Below are 19,461 nucleotides of genomic sequence, written 5' to 3' on the forward strand. Positions count from 1 at the left end.
TTCAAAGTTTCTGTCAGATTTGTAAAGTTTAGTGCACCGCCGTGTGGAAATCCCTCACATGAAGAGGGAGTCGGAGTAACTGGTATCTTGTTTGTGACGCAGGAGCCAGAATGCTAACTTTCAGACCCCTCGGTGCGAGAACACGCCACTCATTGGCAGAGAATCCCCCCCGCCGTCAGTAAGTGCACAAGCACATTTACACAAACACACATGTCTGTAGATGTGCAGACGGCCTCTAGCACAGTGTCACACATTCAGTTCTTCTTTTAGTAAATGGATCTCCTTGAAACCCTGCCCCATGCTTGACATAATTGTTTTATAGCTCTTTATGGTGATAAGTATGTAACTGTGATAAGCCTCTTACTGATAAGTATGCAATTACTAGCTTTGAGAACCTTAAAACTTCACTTTTAGAATAGTTTTAGAACACTGAAAAACATTGTCAACTCAAACACACGTAAAGAGTCTTGAAAGTCATTTTGGCAGCCTGTATGCGACACTTATTACAAGTCGTCCCTGTGTAACTGCCACAAAAAAAGGCCTCACAAACAACAAGGTGAAATAGATCCAGCCAAATGTGCCATCATTTGATTATTTTATTCTTTCAATGTGAAATAAAAGTGTTCTTTTCCATACGATGAATGTAAATGGGAAGGACGTCCAAACCTGACCTAAAAAAAGCACTGTTTATGTGAAGTGAAGCCTTATGATAGCTTTATGTGAGGAAGAGACCCAAATAAAACTGCAAGATGCAGTTATGCAATGTGTTTTTAATATCATGGGGTATAATTGTTATTACAAACACGAGAATTGTCTGTCCACAAAAATGTTGTAAATTATGTGACTATGAAAAAGAACAGCACGTTGCATGTTAAACTCACAGAACATGCAAAGATGGAGTTAGCTTCATTTACTGTAAAACGCTGGATCATGAGCTGCTAGCATGTAAAAACATACTGATGCACTTCGCTCTGAAACACAACACATCTGACTGTACTTAATTATAACACTGTGTGTCAACTTGATGTCAGAGAGAGGAGAGAGCGAGAAAGCGCAGTTTGTACAAGTGTATCAGTGCTGTGGAAAATGAGCATTGAAATTCTTTCAAATATTCAGAATCAATATGTAACATTGATGCATCTAACAGTAGTTAAATGTAAAAGGAAGAGTTTCTGCAAATAACAACTTAAATTTTGGTCTGTTTCTCTCACAAAGCTATTCAGAAGACTTGTAATATAATGCATGGATTGTATGGATTAGTTCCAGGGTATTTTGATGGAATTTGTTTATCATTTTTGGTGCTTAACAGTGTCCATTTCCCTTCATATGCATTTTATGAAAAAGAGCTGCATGGACATTTTGTTAAAAATCTCTTTTTCTATGTTCTATAGGAGATCATTTGTATGGGTTTGGAGTAAGTAGTGATAGATTATGCATTTTGGATAAACTGTTCCTTTGAAGAATATTCTGAGATGGCATTTATTTCTCAATAATTCCCCAATAAATGTGGAAGTGGGTTTTGCAGTGCTCTACAGAATCCTGGAAGTTGGCATGATTGCATGTATAGTCAGTGACAAGACCGGAGAATGCTTCTCCTGGTTCATGCGCAGTGAATAAGGGAGCATGGTACTCTTTTTGAAGTGGCAGGGCAGCTCTTTTAATCTGACTTGGCATGCGAGGGACATCCTTCATTCTCCCATTAGTTTGAGTTCAGAAAACAAAAACACTTTGACCTCTTCCAAGCGCCGCTCTCACTCCGTCTCACTTTCAAAATGTTTTTTTCCTTTTGACTTTGTGTTTTTGGTCCCTGGACATGACACATGCATATTCAAACTCCAGACTGGAGAGACCGCTCAAGAATCCACGATTCTTTGAAAGGATGTAATCTTATTCTCAGTAATGTCATTGTCCAGGATGCTGCTTTTTGGTGCCCGTCCTAGCTGATATCTAATGGAATAGTCTCTCCTTCTCTGGATTTTATGATTGAAAATATGCATGAATTTTGTCTCTTTCTCACTCTACTGAAAAACGTCCCTCATGCATGTCTGTTTTGTAAAGTGTCTCAACAGTATTCACCCACATATAGCGGCATTATCTATATGTGTTCTCATTCACTGTTCTTTTCATTTCCTACTGTATTTGTCATGGTGTTAAATTTTCTCCTTTTCTTTAATATTCACATTTATTGCACTCTTTCGAATGGAACTTGCACTCAAAAGCTGATCGTGAGGAGAAAAGGACTCTTATAATGATAGTGTGCATCATCACAGTAACTCTTGACTTTAACAGAACCATCAGGCTGTCCAAATGACTGTCAGTTTGTGTGTTCCACATGTGAGTGAGTTAGTGAGAACGACAGAATGAGGTTCATATTTATATGTGCTTCCATGTTTGTAAGAGCTGGGGCTCTCTCCTAAAGCCTATTCAGATGATATAACCTTTCTTCACTTTGATTAAATAATTGTGTCGATCATACTTGGAAAAAGGTTTAGATTGTATTGTAAATACAGCTCTTCAAAATGATGTGATTGTGTCTTCCCTCCCCCTTTCCGTGTTTTCTCACCCTGTTTTGCAGTACACCTCAAGCATGAGGGCCAAATATCTGGCAACCAGCCACCCAGACCAGTCCAGGCCATCAGAATCCCAGAACGGACTGGAGCCCAACATGCGACCAGATTTAACCAGCCGTTCAGCTCCAAACAGCCGACCAAATTCAGCTATCCACCGACCCCACTCCTCCATCCATTAACTATCATCAAATGCGTAATCAATAGCCATCTAGCCGTCAGGTCTACAAGTAAGACATTTGTCTCCACCTCAATTTTCAGCCCTTTGCCAGTAAAGAAATTCTTTTGCTGATTGGAATCAGTCATCCATGCTTCATCCTTACTCAGTCTTCTTAAAGACTCCATTCTGCTAAACCTTTATTCAGACTGCCATATTTTAAACTCCCCCAATCATCACAGCACCTACACTGCCCTCATCTGGAGGACTCCTCTCAGTCGTCAGCACAGTCGCTCCCTCACTACCCTTACAGAGATTCTCTCAGGGCAGCCATATTGGCAAGGACTGCAGGACACATTATCACAGCAGGATAATGATTTATACAGTACCACTGTCGTTTTTAAATCTCTTGGCGTGCTGTGCAAGAAATGTCATTCTTTGACATTTAATTCTATTTTTAAGTGTTTTGCAAAATTACATATAGTTTAACAAGGTTTCAAAGATGCAGCTTTTGTGCTTTCTCTGCAGTTCCTGACAATATGGCAGCATTCTACTATTACAGCCACAATCCTAGGTATTTATCATTGCTATTTGATGTTAACAGAGATGTTTACTCGTTTACAAATGTTCATTAGTTAACTGGATCATATACTTGCAGTTCCTCTCATCGGAAGGCCAATCTTTGTATTTACATTTCAAGTGTAATCTATGGTGAACCACAATGTGAACTGACAGCCATCAAGCCTTTGAGCCATTATGCACATTCAGTATCTTATTCTAGAAGGGAAACAACTAAACAGCACACTAAGGGTGTGTGTTTGTGCGCGTGGCGTATTTGCCTTGTGCATTAATTAGGGTGTTTTAAAACGGTCCGACTCACAAGCTCTGCTCTTTGTAAATAGTAAGTGTTTTTGTACTCGGAAAAATGTCTAAATGATTAACACTACAAAGTCAGTGCACTGATCTTCTGTGTAACAGTGCAGTGCAACATTTGCTGTGGATTAGAGCTGCAGCGGAGAATATATGTAAGAAAAAAATCGTGAAACGAAATAATAGTATGTTTTGTAGACATATCACTTGAATTTGTGAATACACTTGTGGGTGCTCGTGTGTATGTGCACACTTTAAATGTGAATATTTCAAACGGAGGAAAATCGGACAAGAAGAGAAATGCCTCCCCACTGCCCCACATGTACATCTTTTTCTGTTCAGGCTTGTTGTCCAGGCTTTTTACCAGGGGATTGGTGTGTATATATATATTTTTTTTCTTCTCCTAATGAATTGGATTTTATTTTCACCATGGTCCGCCTTTTAATTAGTATTTTTTTAGCAATTATGGGGAAACACTTCTCTGTGGTGTTGATGGATCTTCAATATGGACACTGGACTTGTGCCAATAACAGGATTTTTGTGGTTTCACCACCTTTCCGCAGAAGAAAGATCAAACTAAATATTGCGGAAAAAAAAAAATGTGACTGGGACAATGAAGCTAAGGAAATTCCTCCTGGTCATGCAGTCACTAAGTAAGACTTGTGTGGATGTAGTGTAAGATAACCTAGCTGTCTTTACCAAGTGCAGTATTGTTGGTTTCATTTACTTGCATCCAGTGTCATAAGGCTGACATAACAGTGTTTAGACATTGTCACGTCGCCTGTCAAGCGCTAATGTTCTCATGAGTAAGATGTGGTATCTAATGCCACTCTCAAAACATCACACCTTGTTTTTTCTTGAACGTAGGTGTTCATTTGATTTTGATTTTAATAAATATCATAGATTACATTAGCTGGTAGAAATGTCATTTTAAACTGGAAAATGCTATAATACTGTATCTTTTATGACTTTGTGACACCCTCAGTCAATTGAGGTTGGTTGTTGTTTGAATTGTCTTTTTGTGTAACAAAAGTGGATGCTGTGTTTGGATGCCAGCAGGAAAGGGCTTGTATCCCTAAACCTCTAAGATCATGCACAGACATGATTTTGACCAATATAATATCAGGCAACCACCAAGTTACAATCCTAGAATAACACTTGTGCACAAAAAGTATCAATGCAACACAATGTTTCACACAAACACTGACTATTACAGAAAAAGTAATAGTAACACAAATGGATAAAATGCACCTTACCACTCAATAAACACAATGTAAAAATGCTCTGAAATATGTGAGCCTTTTTAGAGTATTTACATGTATTCAACCACTTACAATCCAAATGTTTGGATCTATGACTCTGTACCGTATAATGCAGTTGCATGACTGAAGGAAATATGAGGAAGAAATATTCTGCCTTTCTTAATGTTTTCATACAGTAACCTTTCTTTCCGTAAATGTACACTTTTTTTCTAGCGTATTCTTGTTCGCTTTCTATTGTATAGACTATAACAAATGAGCCTACTCACTCCTTTCTAAACGTGAATAAGAATGATTCATCATAAATTGATGTTTTGATAATTCTTATGGATTTTTTCATGTTTTTTATGTTTTTTCATTTGTGATTAAGATGTTGTACATGTCAGAAAAAATGATTTTCTGAGCCTGGATTCAATGTTTTAATAATATTAAAATGAACTTATCTGGTGCAGGGTGTTGAGCATCAGTGCCTGAAGACAAAAAAGAAAATCACTCGATCAAGGTATCAATGCATATTAAGGTATGCCCTACAGAAGAAAAACAAGAAGAAAAAAAAAAGAAAACCTTGGAATCCTTGGAATCTTGATGCTTAAAAGAGAAAGAAATAAGCTATGAACGTATGCCAAAGTTCGTGAACAGAATTTGTACACTTATTTGTTTGAAAACTGCATGAAATCTGTGAGCAAACGTACATTTGAAAAATAGATCATGTTACAAAAAATGCAGTTGGGCTGTTAATAAACCAATATAAATGCCATATAGAAAAGTAGTCTAAAAGTGTGTGTTGTTCCTGGATGCTGTACATATACAAAATAGTTAAGGACGATAGTAGCCTATTATAAACAAGCTAAACACTAAAGAATATTGATACTGCTATAGTATTGATTTGATATTTAAAGGGATAGTTTCACTATATCAATGGATAGTTTACACAAAATATACAATTATTTTATCATGCTTATCCTCAAGTCGTTTGAAGAATCTATTAAGCAAAATTTCCAGGCTGTTCTTTTTCATGTACCAAATGAGTTGGGGTTTAAAGCTACTTTAAAGATGTGATGACGCGTTTTATTTGTTAATGAAAACATGCATGTGATACTGTCCATTCAATACTGTATAAAGTTAACATTACGTCTAATGTAATCATCATCTGGAACTTTCAGAAACTATTAAAATTTCAAACAAATTAGATCATTTGTAAATCCTATTTAAAATCGTACTGGTGCCCGTGGAATTATTATAATAATAATAATTATTATAATTATTAATATTATATGACTTAAAAAAAAACATTTTACAACAAGTCATTTGATAATTACAGGTGCTGGTCATATAATTAGAAAAATATCATCAAAAAGTTGATTTATTTCACAAATTCCATTCAAAAAGTTAAACTTGTATATTATGTTCATTCATTACACACAGACTGATATATTTCAAATGTTTATTTCAATTTTTATGTTTATAACTGACAACTAAGGAAAATCACAAATTCAGTATCTCAGAAAATTAGAATATTGTGAAAAGGTTCAATACTGAAGACACCTGGTGCCAAACTCTAATCGGCTAATTAACTCAAAACACCTGCAAAGGACTTTAAATGGTCTCTCAGTCTAATTCTATGGTCTCTCAGTCTAATCTAATGTAGGCTACACAATCATGGGGAAGACTGCTGACTTGACAGTTGTCCAAAAGATGACCACTGACACCTTGCACAAGGAGGGCAAGACACAAAAGGTCATTGCAAAAGAGGCTGGCTGTTCACAGAGCTCTATGTCCAAGAGGCGAAGGGAAGGAAAAGATGTGGTTGAAAAAAAGTGTTCAAGCAATAGGGATAACCGCACCCTGGAGAGGATTGTAAAACAAAACCCATTCAAAAATGTGGGGGAGATTCACAAAGAGTGGACTGCAGCTGGAGTCAGTGCTTCAAGAACCACCACGCACAGACGTATGCAAGACATGGGTTTCAGCTGTCGCGTCAAGCCACTCTTGACAGAAATGTCTTGCTTCGAAAAGGACTGGACTGCTTCTGAATGGTCCAAAGTTATGTTCTCTGATGAACGTCAATTTTGCATTTCCTTTGGATATCAGGGTCCCAGAGTCTGGAGGAAGAGAGGAGAGGCACACAATCCATGTTGCTTGAGGTCCAGTGGAAAGTTTCCACAGTCAGTGAAGGTTTGCGGTGCCATGTCATCAGCCGGTGTTGGTTCACTGTGTTTTATGAGGTCCAAGGTCAACACATCCAAATACCAGGAAGTTTTAGAGCAATTCATGCTTCCTGCTGCTGACCAACTTTATGGAGATGCAGATTTCATTTTCCAACAGGACTTGGCACCTGCACACAGTGCCAAAGCCACCAGTACCTGGTTTAAGGACCGTGATGTCCCTGTTCTTAATTGGCCAGCAAACTCACCTGACCTTAACACCATAGAAAATCTAAGGGGTATTGTGAAGAGGAAGATGCGATATGCCAGACCCAAGAACGCAGAAGAGCTGAAGGCCACTATCAGAGCAACCTGGGCTCTCATAACACCTGAGCAGTGCTTTTCAGTTGTCCAGTATTTCTAAAAATCCTTTCTTTGTATTGGTCTTATATTCAAATTTTCGGAGAAACTGAATTTGAGATTTTCCTTAGTTATAATCATTAAAATTAAAAGAAATAAACATTTGAAATATATCGGTCTGTGTGTAATGAATGAATATAATATACAAGTTTCACTTTTTGAATGGAATGTGTGAGCTAAATGAACTTTTTTATAGTATTCTAATTATATGACCAGCACCTCTAACTTTGCACTTTTTATGCAGACGGTCTGCCACGGCTATAACGACAGTCGTGCAGAGGCTAACACTTGATGGGGTCTTGATGTTTATCATTTTTATATATTGTGGGAGACCAAATTAGTTGAACTTTTCTTAGTTTCCGAGGACTTCATTCGAGTCTTTGTTTGTTTAAAATAAAATATGTTCCCGTGCTGTGTATTGAAATTGCATGTGTATCTCAGAGGTTAGACGAATAATGCCCTAGAGAAATTACAGTAAGCGCTAAATCCTGCACAGATGGTGCGCCAGAAAATGGAAACACTTCAGTATAATGAATTCAGAAGAAGAAGAAACATGAAATGTGCTGACAGGCGAAAGAAACACTGTTGTACAGAATTAGAGAATGAACTTAACAGATCAACTAAGAGACAGCGATGCACGGGTGCAGATGTACAGTAAATGTGAGCTTTTTTCTCTCTCTCAGTGACAGTGATTATTGCGTAGAGAAAACTAAGCCTTCTTTTTTAACAATATATAGTATTTTGCAACATTACATTATTTTTATGAAAAAAGTTTATTATAGTAGAGGAAAAAACAATATTTAAATGGAATGTAAAGCACTACTGAATTTAAAATATGCTATGTCCACTGTGTCCAGACGGATGTATTTAATTAATGAGAGTCAGCTGGTCACAGGAGGAATTCACAGCTGGTGACCGGCGGATGTCTCGGTGACTTCATGTTGCCGCCAGGGGGCGCCCGTGCGCAGCGATCGAACACAGTAAAAGACAAAGTGAACCTCAACCGATAACTCATCTCCTTTACCAGAGGTCGTGAACAGGTAACTGACGCAGCATCACTGCGCTGGATCTAATGGAAATCTGCTGAAAATGTACGTTAACCTTTACCTGCAGGATATATGTTAACTTTTGACCCGCTGGAAGATACAATGTTTGATCTAAGTAAGTACCCACTACCCAGAATCATCTGTGCGTAAAATTAACTGTGTTGACTGATGAATGTGTCGTAGTTTGAAAATGTATATTTTAGATAAATGTATTACTGATAGCATTAACTTTTTAATAAAGAGTTTAGTGTTTTAATAAGCTGTTTATGAATCACTATACTTTTTTTATGTTAATCTTAAATTCTCACTGGGATTTACCTTCGTTAGCATTATTATATTTGTATATGCATACAAAATAAAAAATGCAAGAGTTTTAATGAATCCGTACCTTTTATCATGACTGCATGAAACTGCAAAAACCTTTCAATCTTAGTTAAGGTGCTCATGATGAGCACAGTTTCATGTGGGAATCTCAGCTACCCTTATACGCACTGAAAGTATAATTAAATGAAAGGATTTTGAAAGCTTTTACTAGTTTTCTCTCTTCTTTTTAGGAGTATGTGCCTAGATGTGTAGCCTATGTGTGTGTATATTTATGTGTGTGTATTTTTTCAGGTCATTCTTGATATAGATTGCCATAAGGTGTGAATGAAGAAAACAAAAGAACGAAGAGGAGGTACGCAGATAAAGAAGAGGGTCTTCTATGCTTTTAATGTCATTCTTATTGTCCGGGAAGATAAAAGTGTATTCTGTATTTAATACTGTTTGGAAGAAGAGGTGGATTGGTTTTGAATAAGTGAAACGACGAAGGGAAGAACAATGGATTTGAGATCTTCTGTTTTCCTTCATGGTCTTCCAGCGTTTTTGTGCGTGAATGGAAACTTTGGTACCTGAAAAGTAAATTAAAACGTGTAGTTCAGTTATGATGTAGTTCAGTCACGTGAAAACCACTATGAATCTGACCCCAGAACAGCCACCAACCCAGCTCTACGACCTTCCAAGGGCACTGGACCTTCAGCGTGAACCTGAAAACAAGAGCAGGTCGGCTCCAGCCAGCTTCTTCAACAGCTCCTTCTTCTTCCAGGATAATGCAGCTTTAGAATGGCAGCTGTTCCTCACCATCCAAGAGCCTGGCACCATCATCTTGACTGTCCTGTACTCTATTTCCTTCCTTGTGGGTTTTTTGGGGAATGTCATGTCCCTCAAAGTCCTACTGGGCCAGCATGGAAGCATGCGACTGTCCGGTGCGAGCGCCACCCGTTGCCTGCTGATAAACTTAGCGGTGTGTGACCTGGCAGTGGTTTGTGTTTGCATGCCTGTCACCCTGGGCCACCGCATCTATACGCCATGGGTGTACGGGGACTTCTTGTGCCGTGCAGTGCCTTTCACGCAAGCTGTGTCCGTTTCCGCCAGCGTCCTGAGCATCACGGTCATCAGCATCAGCCGCTACTACGCGGTTCACTCGCCGCTACAGTCCCGTGCCTACTTTACCCGTCGACGCATCCTTGCCTCTGTCACAATCGTGTGGCTCGTCTCCTCTGTGATCTGCATGCCAGTCGCAATAGTTACCAGGCGTGATGATGTAGCTTTGATCGAAGGGCTGGCCATCGTGCTGCCCGTCTGTGGAGAGGTGTGGCCTCAGCCGCGCTTGCGACAGGCATACAACGTCCTGCTGTTCAGTGCCCTCTACTGCCTACCCGTTGGGTTTAATCTCACTCTAGCTTTCCTCACATGTCGCCGGTTGCGTAGCACTGGTTCTGAGGGCCGGTTCACAGAGTTGGACCCCCGTTCCCAGGCACTTCATGAAACAAGGCTGCAGGGGCGTAGGCAAATCGCACGTATGGTCACAGCTTTGGTGCTGCTCTTTGCTCTGTCATGGTTGCCAATGTATGTGACTGATATTTGGCTGGATCGTGAGTTACGCCATCCACCGGACTGGCTTCTACAAACTAGACCCTTTGCACAGTGGTTGGGCCTCACTAACTCTTCTCTCAACCCTTTCTGCTACTGCTTCATTGGTGACCTCCACCGCTCAGCCAAGGCTTTGCGTTTGCGCCTCTGCGGCCAATCCCCGGCCTCGGCGCTGGCTCTGGCTTCACTCCCAAAAATATTCAGCCTGCAGAATCAAGAGAAATCTCATGGGAGCGCGGAAAACTCAACCAATTCTTGTGGGGAGGACACTGGGAACCTGAATCTGTCAATGTGGTGGACTCAGTCAAGCAAGTGTGAGTCAATGAGCTTGCCTTACCATTTAGGAATGACTGAGGTGATTACACTGGATACATAGCAGAGCCGATGAACATTCCCACTCCGATGTGTTGTGCTTTGTGTTTTGTGCTTCTAGAAAACTGGATTTAAGGGTTAGTTTGCAGAAAAAACATCTACTACCTACTCAAGTCACACAGATTAGGAAAGACATGAGTAAATGATGACATGGTTTTTCATTTGTGTGTGAACTGTGTCTTCACGTTTTGAAAAATAACTTTCAAGATTTTAGTAAAAAAAAATGTCAAACAATATTTTTTTTGGAAAACCTGTCTGATTTTAGTTAACTGTTCTTTCCAGTAATCCTCAAGTCGTGGGAAGGGGACAGTCATGTGTTAGGACTGAGTTTCTTATTAACCCTTATATTTGTTAAAACTATTTAACAGCATAGTGTTTAAACATTTCATATTCCAGATGGAGTAGATGTAAATCTGTTGATGATGCTTTGATCTGGTGTAAATGTGCTAATTATGTGAAATAAATATCTTGCTGTTGAAACTTATAAGGGTTCATCATATGAATCTGTATCATAATGGTATAAAGTGGTTCAATGCAGAATGTATACAGTACTGTTGCTAAGTTTTGCCTAGAGCAGTGTCTTAAGATAAATCAAGTTTAACGTCATTAAATGCTGCACCTAAGTCTGGCAGAGTGGTTTAATTAAAAGGATCATTTGAATGAAACCCAGACACATACGCACTCACACCTACTGTCTGTGGCGAAGAAACACATGGAAATGTCTTTCTGTGAACACACTCACGGCTTCTCACCTCCTCTTCTAAATGTGGAAACCATCTGCATCTCAAGTCATCACCCTCTTCTCACCGTTATCTTCCTGAAGTCAGATTCTAAACCACTCTACCGTTCAAAAGTTTGAGGTCAGTAAGATTTTATTTTTTTGGGAAAGAAACTGATAATTATATTAAGCAAGGATGCATTAAACTGATCAAATGTTACAAAAATTCTTGCATTGTTACTAAAACATTTAGTTTTAAATTAATCCTACTCTATTCAACAAAGAATAGTGGAAAAATATTGTATCAGAGTTTTCCACAAAAATATTAAATAGCACAACTGTTTTCCACATTGATGATAAGAAAAGTCTTGAGTACCAAATCAGCATATTCAAATGATTTCTGACGGATCATCTGATACTGAAGACAGGAGTAATGAGGCTGAAAATTCAGCTTTGCCATTGAAATAATACATAACATTTTATAATTTATTTAAATGTAAAAAATGTATTAAATGTATTTTTTAGCAAATAAATGCAGCCTTGTTGAACAAAAGATGCTTCTTTCAAAAACTTTTTTTTGTGTGTATGTATATGTATATATCTATATCTATATATATCTATATATATATATATATATATATATATATATATATATATATATATATATATATATATATATATATACATATACATGCACACATTTTGAAAAGAAATACGAGGCTCTGACTTTTCTCTGCACTACACTGTGTGATGTCTGTCACAATGTCCTAAAAATGGGCTTTGCACTTGAATATTCTGAGGAATGCCCTCTTTTGTAAACTTTCAATATTTTATGACTCGAACAGCAGTTGCACAAGAAGCTACAGTAACTAAAAAGAAGTTTGACAGCTATGATGGATGCAGATGAATGTGCAGATTTCATTGTTTCAAATATTTGAGTCATTTGCTGACAAATTATAAATTTTGTTGTTTGGTGACATTGTTTACTGTTATAATACCTCCCTGCTCTATTTTTACACACATTTATACAGGTACTTATTTTGCCACGAATATGAATATAAATACGAATGTTCTCTGCTTTATGATATGTGAGGTGTCTTGTCTATAAAAGACACCATCTTATCATTGCAAAGTATGTATTGCTAAATGTAAATTCAATAGTCAACAGCATAAAAGCATTATGTGTTGCAGAGCACATGAATTTATATGTCAGGAGAACTTACAATAAACTAATACATTTCATTCTACCACTCCTGTCCTTCTCTTTCCCTCTCTCCCTTTCTTCATCTCTTTCTTACAAGCAGCCAGAAGCTCTTAAGTGCCTTGTAGTGCAGTCTGGGCACAATCAGGTAGTTTGATTGATTCTGACGGCTTGAATGTGGATAGCTGATTGCATGTTCACATAGAAATAAAACTGTGATGCTGTTAGCTAATTGGAGTGTACCATCCCTTTATTTAGCACAGAAATGTCTTGCATCATGAACATTGCATTTACAAGATGTGAATTATCTTCCAGTCTATTGTGGTTTGTAAATTCATACCGTCCTTAGGTCCTGATCTCAAGCCTCCATTCAACCTTGAAAGTGCAACAGTGATCTATTTTTGTCATGCTCACATTATTTAATTATATAAACCTAAAAATAACTGCATCTCCACTGCCAGAATGTTATACAGTTGACAGTATCTCACTTTGATATAATATTCTTAGTATACCTGAGATCTTTGAACTCAGTACTGTCACTGATGCCCACAAAATTAAGTACTACTAAGAGCACAAAAATACACCAAAGGAGCATGAATCAAACTATGGAGTTTGTAAATACAGTAGCTTTCAAAAAAATCCATGAAGTGATTCTGTAAACGTTGTTATGTGGTATATATACACACAGGTTGTCCATCTGGAAGTAGCCATCACAAGATGGTTGCACTGTGGTCATAAGGGATGAACATGGTCAGTAACAATTCTTAGGTAGACTGTGGTTTTTAAACGATGCTCAGTTGGTACTAAAAATAATCCCCACAGCATTACAGCTCCAGCAGCAGCCTTGTCGATAAAAGGCAGAATGGATCCATTTTTCATGCTGTTCCAGACTAATCAACCTTTTTGTCAGCATTCTATTGTCCAGTTTTGGTGAGCCTGTGAGAATTATAGCTGCTACCATGTGAATGACCGATTGGATATTTGCATTAACAAGCAGCTGAACAGGAGTACATATTGAGTTATCAGTGAGTGTTATTGGTTTTCTTTCTTTTTTATCAATTAAATTTAGTGATAAAACATGCACATACATATTGCATCTTGAAAATAATGACGATGTGTGAGAATTTTGCAAGCTAGCAGTCCTGAGCTGGTGCTTTCATACATTATCAATGAGTTCATCTTCATCAGCGCAGTCTCTGTGTAGATTGATTGTGACATTTAGCGCAAGAGATATGAATGTTTAATTTTTAGTATATAGCTGTGTGTATTTACAGTGGATATAAACACGTCCAAAAGTATGTGAACACCCAAACTCCACACCCATATTTGCTTGTTAAAAATGCTATTTAAAAACCATTGGTGTTAATAGATAACTGTACCTCCCTTTGCTGCTTTAACAGCTTCTGGGAAGGTTTGACACTGGATGCTGGAACATGCATGAGTGATTTGCTCCCATTCGTATAGAAGATAAAAGAGCATCAGATGCTGGGTGATGGGTCCTGGCTCACAGTTTCAGTGTTAATGTGTTCTGTGGGTTTCTGGTTTAAGCATTATGCAGGCTTGACCAGATTTTATTATTGCCTAAAGAGAAAATTTGGCAGTAGACATTATTTTTATTATACAGTTGGTGCATTTTTTGCATACATATATTGTATATGATCATCTGCACATTTACATACTGTCTAGTTTCTGAAAAAATGCATGGTGTCATTAAACAGTGTGTGTACATGTTGACGTGTAGGCCTATAACCTCTCGCTCTCTCTCCTGAGGCCAATAAGGAAGTGACTAAAACTGCAATTCATCGACTGGCCGCTTGAGGCTGGCTGCAAAAGGGAGTCAGTCTTTACAGAAGAAAAAAACATGGTTATAGCCTGGTGCAAAAAAAGATTTTGGTCTAAATAGCAAATTTTGCCCTTCATGACAACTGTGAGGAGGGTGAATTTTTTGTGAAACTCATCCGTTTAAATTATATTAAGCCTTAAAGTTCTGCATAATTAAGGGTGTGGTCACTTGAGTGACAGGTGGATTGCCACTGCTGACACTGTCGTCGTGCTAGATGTGCATGGCCTCATCAAGTAGCTCCTCCCTTTTTGCCCATTTTTGATTGTCCTGGAGGGTCACATGGTGATCATTTAACCATTATACTGGCTCAGAAGCCTGTCCGAAATTCGTTTCATAAGGTGCCTTCAGGCAAAAACGCTGTCTGCAAAGTCATTGCCTGATTAGACAGCAAGGCAACAAATCACCTGCCTAAGTTTTCGGATGCAGCCTTAATGGGGTGGTCACACTGCACTTTTGTTCCATTGACTTCCATTCATACGCATTCGAATGCGTCAGACCGGAAACACAAGCTCATGCGAAAAATTTCGCATTTCAATCAGGGGGGCAGGGTTTTATATCTTATTGAAGCAGCCCTGGGCGCCACCATTGGCTAGTGGACCCCCACCTGCTGTTAGCATTCCATTGACTCCAATTAATTTTGGCGCCACTTTGACAGCGAATAACTTTACATCTGAGGCGTTTAAAGACTCCATTTGTCCATTAATTATTTCTAAAGAAACACAAAAATGTATAAAAGGCTCCATTACCTTGCATCTTACGTTATGGTCCCATAGAAGCAGTTTTTGTAAGAAATAGGCTAACGATTGCGTCATAACCTGCGACTCTGTCGCACAGTAGATAAATTACCGTATGGACAGGAGGAGAAGCTCGCAGACAATCTTTTACTGTCTATGAGGCTATCGGGGGGACGTGGAGGCATAAAGTCAAGGGAGATAATTAATCAGAACACTTACCAAAATTGCTCCTGTTCACGCTCACCTTCTCTGCAAGATCTGTTGGGTGATTCAGATTTCTCTTGTCACAGCTATTAGAAGACTTACAATTGTCAGACAGGTTGCTCACATGACATCTACGTCACCAAGTTCAGTTTGAGTCTGCGCAGTACGCTCGACCCCCAGGAAGTTCGTGTTTCTAATTGACTTCACTTGTCTTCGTTGAATCCAATGGGGTCGCTGTGTCCATTTCTTTTACTGTCTATGATTTGTTCCAAAGTTCAAGTTTGGTGAACTCTGACCTGCGAATTTGCATCATGTGAAGATGTGGGACCAGTAGAAGATCGGTACGTCACTGGCGTGACCTCTCTGTACAGAAATTCAAAAATGAAGGAAGCGCTATATAACTTTAGCTGTAGTGCAGCGTCCTATTTTATATAATACATATTTAAAAGATTATATATATAAAAAAATAAAAAAAGAAGCTGCATGGCCCGCAGTGTCAGTGGAAACAGGAACAGATGGTACATTTGAATGAGGACGTTTTATAATTTTTTATTGCTTAGGGTGTATGTATTTATATAGAGAGAGATACAGAGAGTACAATAATAAGCCGCTTTCGACGCAATTCCAAAAGACATCGTACAAGCACATATTAATTTATGTTGTGATAATTGAAGAGAGACCGTTTTATCTTGCTCCCGCCCATATTCGTAGCGGCGTCCGAAATAATTTTGCACGTTTAAAGTCTAGTGTGACCGCCCCTTTAGGCTTCAAAAACACTCTTCAGGAGTCTACAGGTTACGCCACGGACACTACGTCCATGTTTTTATACAGTCTATGGGTGGGCCTAATCTGCCTTCCAGTCTCAGCATCAAACTGTCAGAGTTGTGTAACTCTGAGGTTAGAGCAGCGGTGTTAGGGAAGCAACTTGTAAACTTGTTATGTAAATTGTAGTTACATAAGCTTTTCATAATTAAAGAAGTACAAGAAGTAAAAGAAATTGGAAATACTTAGATATATTTTGAGTTGAGTATACACTTCAAAAACTATTAAAGATTCTAAAGGCATATTTACAGCAATGTCATTTAAAGAATTAAAGATTCAGGTAGCATAAGGCTTGAATGAGACTGAAAGTTGTAAATTGCAGCTGCACTTTCAGACACAGGTTGGTATCAGATTCACTGCAGCGATGCAAATCAACCAATTTAAAATCACCAGTATCACCAAAGAGAGCAGAAAGTTTGACTGAGTACTGCAATGCGTTCCATTAATTCAATATACATACGTCACATATTATATTACCATATTGTCTTGAGACTCAAGAGACTTTGTCTATTCTTTGAGTCTGTCTAGACCATGAATGAGAGTGAGAGAAAGTGTGTTTGAGTGAGTACATATTCCCTCACCATAAACGCCACAGAATCATAGCTAACTGATTAACATCAACACTGCTTCTGAAAATGATGCAGACATGATGCAGTCTGACTACATCGGAAAATCCAGCAAATCAGTTTACTCAGCCAGGTGATGCTGATTGATGATGATGGTTAAGCTAGTGCTGAAGTGGCTGCAATGTTCCCTAAAGATTTATGTATGACAATGCCAACTCAGTATTTCGCTTCAAGAGTCTCTTGGAGTATATTCTTCTCTTTTGACTGATTAAACTGTTCTGTCTTATGAATTTAAAGCTGCAATTGAGATAATGGCAATAATGACTCAATCGCCCCCATCTGTAGCATTTGATGTTTTTTTTTCCTTTAGCACTTTACTGTATGATACTCATGATGTGCTGTTAAATAGGGCTGTTTATCGGTTAAAGAGCCAGTAAGATGAAAATTCTAAGCTTCCTATTACTGTTTATAAGTCCTGTACAATAGGTTTAAATCCATCCAAGGTTAAAAAACATTGTCATTTTGTCAAAATATCATTTTAAAATTACCTCAATTCCTCGAAGCTGTTCAAAAGATTCAGTTTCCTTAAACCCCACCTTTCGGTAGCATACTGTGTTCTGATTGGTCAACAAACATAGTCAGGTTTGATTGGTTGTTCCGCACACAACTTCATGGTAAACAATGCGTTAGCATCTGTTTGGGGTGAATTTATGTCTTATTCCTCTCATCGCGAAGCAAACAGTAAAATAAAAAACTTGAAAAGTCTCGCTGCTTTTTCTTCTGTGTGGGCGTATTCAAGCCGCGCGCTTCAGTTTGAATCTGAATAGCGCGTTCAACACGGGGCGTGGTCACATTAGATATAACGAAGGGAGACATGGAAAACAGACATCGGGTTGTTTTCATACGGATTACTTTATCACAGAATATCTGTTAGCAGCACTTGTTACACTTCATTTCAATGACGTGTTTGTAAATGAAGATCAGCACAGACAAAGGCTGCAGACAGCACACATACTGATAAGACGCTCGGGAGAAAACAAACACATAACTTCAGAATCATACTTCAAGTTGTGATTCGGAGATGCTTGTTGGTCTAAATAAAGTTGGTAATGAACCATCTTTTATGGCCAAACGCTTTGAAAATCCCGCCTTGTACTGACCGAGATTAGAAAAGCAGTCATCAGTGAAATGTTGTGAACACAACAAAAGGGATTTGTTGTACTGCTCTGTTATTGTGGTAAAAATGAATTTTAGCCATTGGTTCTTCTGATCTTCATTCTTTGGCAGTGAAAATAAAACAAACTTGCCTTTTACAATTTAAAAACACACTGTCTCCTCGACATGATGCTATCACACCAACCAGAGCGTCTGTGTGGGGGGGTGGGTGGGGCAGGTCAGAGACTTGTTTCTCCCAAGACGGTAGGCGGAGATTATTATGCAAAGTGCTCCTAGTGACGTACATAGAGATGGGCAAAAGTTTTGAAATCTATAACGACTCGTTTCAGCGATTCAGAGTCGACTCCTTACTTTAGAAGCCAATAACTTTATAAATTGTGTACTTTTTGGTTTAATTACTTTGCACATTGTTTACACTGATGGACAGCTACATCATACACTGTAATACAGGTAATTGTGTGGCTCTTTAAATATACTGTTCATTTGGAGTTTTCACAAATAAAATATATGCATAGATTCATCAAAAGTGACAGTGAGGACATTTTTTAATAAATGTTACAATTCTATTTTAAATAAATGCATTTGTTTCGAACTCATCCTTATTAAAATAATCAAGAAAAACAATTGTATCCTGGTTTCCACAACCATTTTCAACATAAATAATAATAAAAAATGTTACCTAAGCAACAATTTAGCATTTAGAATTTATTTCTGAAGCATCAGGTGACACCGAAAACTGCAGTAATTGTGCTTGGACAGCACAGGAATAAATTAAATGTTAAAATATATTTTAAAAGAAAAAAGTTATTAAAAATTGTAGTAATGTTACACAATATTACTGTATTTCAGATGAAATAAATGCATCATTGGTGAGTATAAGAGATATATATATATATATAAAAAATGTCAATCTTATCAACACAAACACTATATATGTTTGTGTTCAGAAAAGTCTACTAATGAAGACATGACAATATTATTATAAAAAAAGCACAGAGGGAGCATTAAAAGCTTGCAAGTTAGAGCAAAGTTACTGAACTGTTAATTAAAGTTTTTGTAAAATTCCTCAGGGCATGCAGTGTGACTTCCAGATTTCTCACTTTTTAAAAAACTGATGAAAAATGATCAGATTGGCATCCTGCAGTGTTTTGAATTAGGAGAAAAACATTAATTAGATATCTGTTGATTTGGATGATGTATTAAAGTGATGATGTGAGATGCACTGAGTTCATAAAAAAAAGAAAAAAGAAAAAAGAAAAAAAAGAGTAGTATCGTAAAATAAAAAATTACCCGCCCCCAAACAAAATATATATTAAGTTTAAGTGGTATTGATCTTGAATTACTTTTATTTGTTAAATAACTGTGAAATACAGACTGTGATGTTCTTATATACTCATGTTCATTGATGGGGGAGGAAACCCTAGATCCTGTATTCAGCACTCTCGATTTTG

The 19,461-nt window shown here is 37.9% G+C and overlaps 2 protein-coding genes across 2 annotated transcripts in view; both read left to right on the top strand.

The window, feature by feature from the left end:
• Positions 1-5,619, top strand: part of LOC113051316 (protein tweety homolog 3-like) — a 29,538-nt gene extending 23,919 nt beyond the window's left edge. Inside the window, exons 14-15 of the mRNA XM_026214934.1 lie at positions 103-178; positions 2,576-5,619. Of these exons, the coding sequence (XP_026070719.1) occupies positions 103-178; positions 2,576-2,749 (250 nt within the window). The 3' untranslated portion in view covers positions 2,750-5,619. The remainder of the gene's footprint in view (positions 1-102; positions 179-2,575) is intronic.
• A 2,797-nt stretch (positions 5,620-8,416) lies between these two features.
• LOC113052465 (QRFP-like peptide receptor) lies at positions 8,417-11,037 on the top strand. Its single transcript, XM_026216893.1, has 2 exons — positions 8,417-8,578; positions 9,079-11,037. Exon 2 carries the CDS (start codon positions 9,416-9,418, stop codon positions 10,748-10,750), a length of 1,335 nt encoding a protein of 444 aa, XP_026072678.1. The 5' UTR covers positions 8,417-8,578; positions 9,079-9,415; the 3' UTR covers positions 10,751-11,037.
• The last annotated feature ends 8,424 nt before the right edge of the window (positions 11,038-19,461 follow it).

The sequence above is a fragment of the Carassius auratus genome, chromosome 32, assembly GCF_003368295.1.
Source record: "Carassius auratus strain Wakin chromosome 32, ASM336829v1, whole genome shotgun sequence".
NCBI lineage: Eukaryota > Metazoa > Chordata > Actinopteri > Cypriniformes > Cyprinidae > Carassius > Carassius auratus.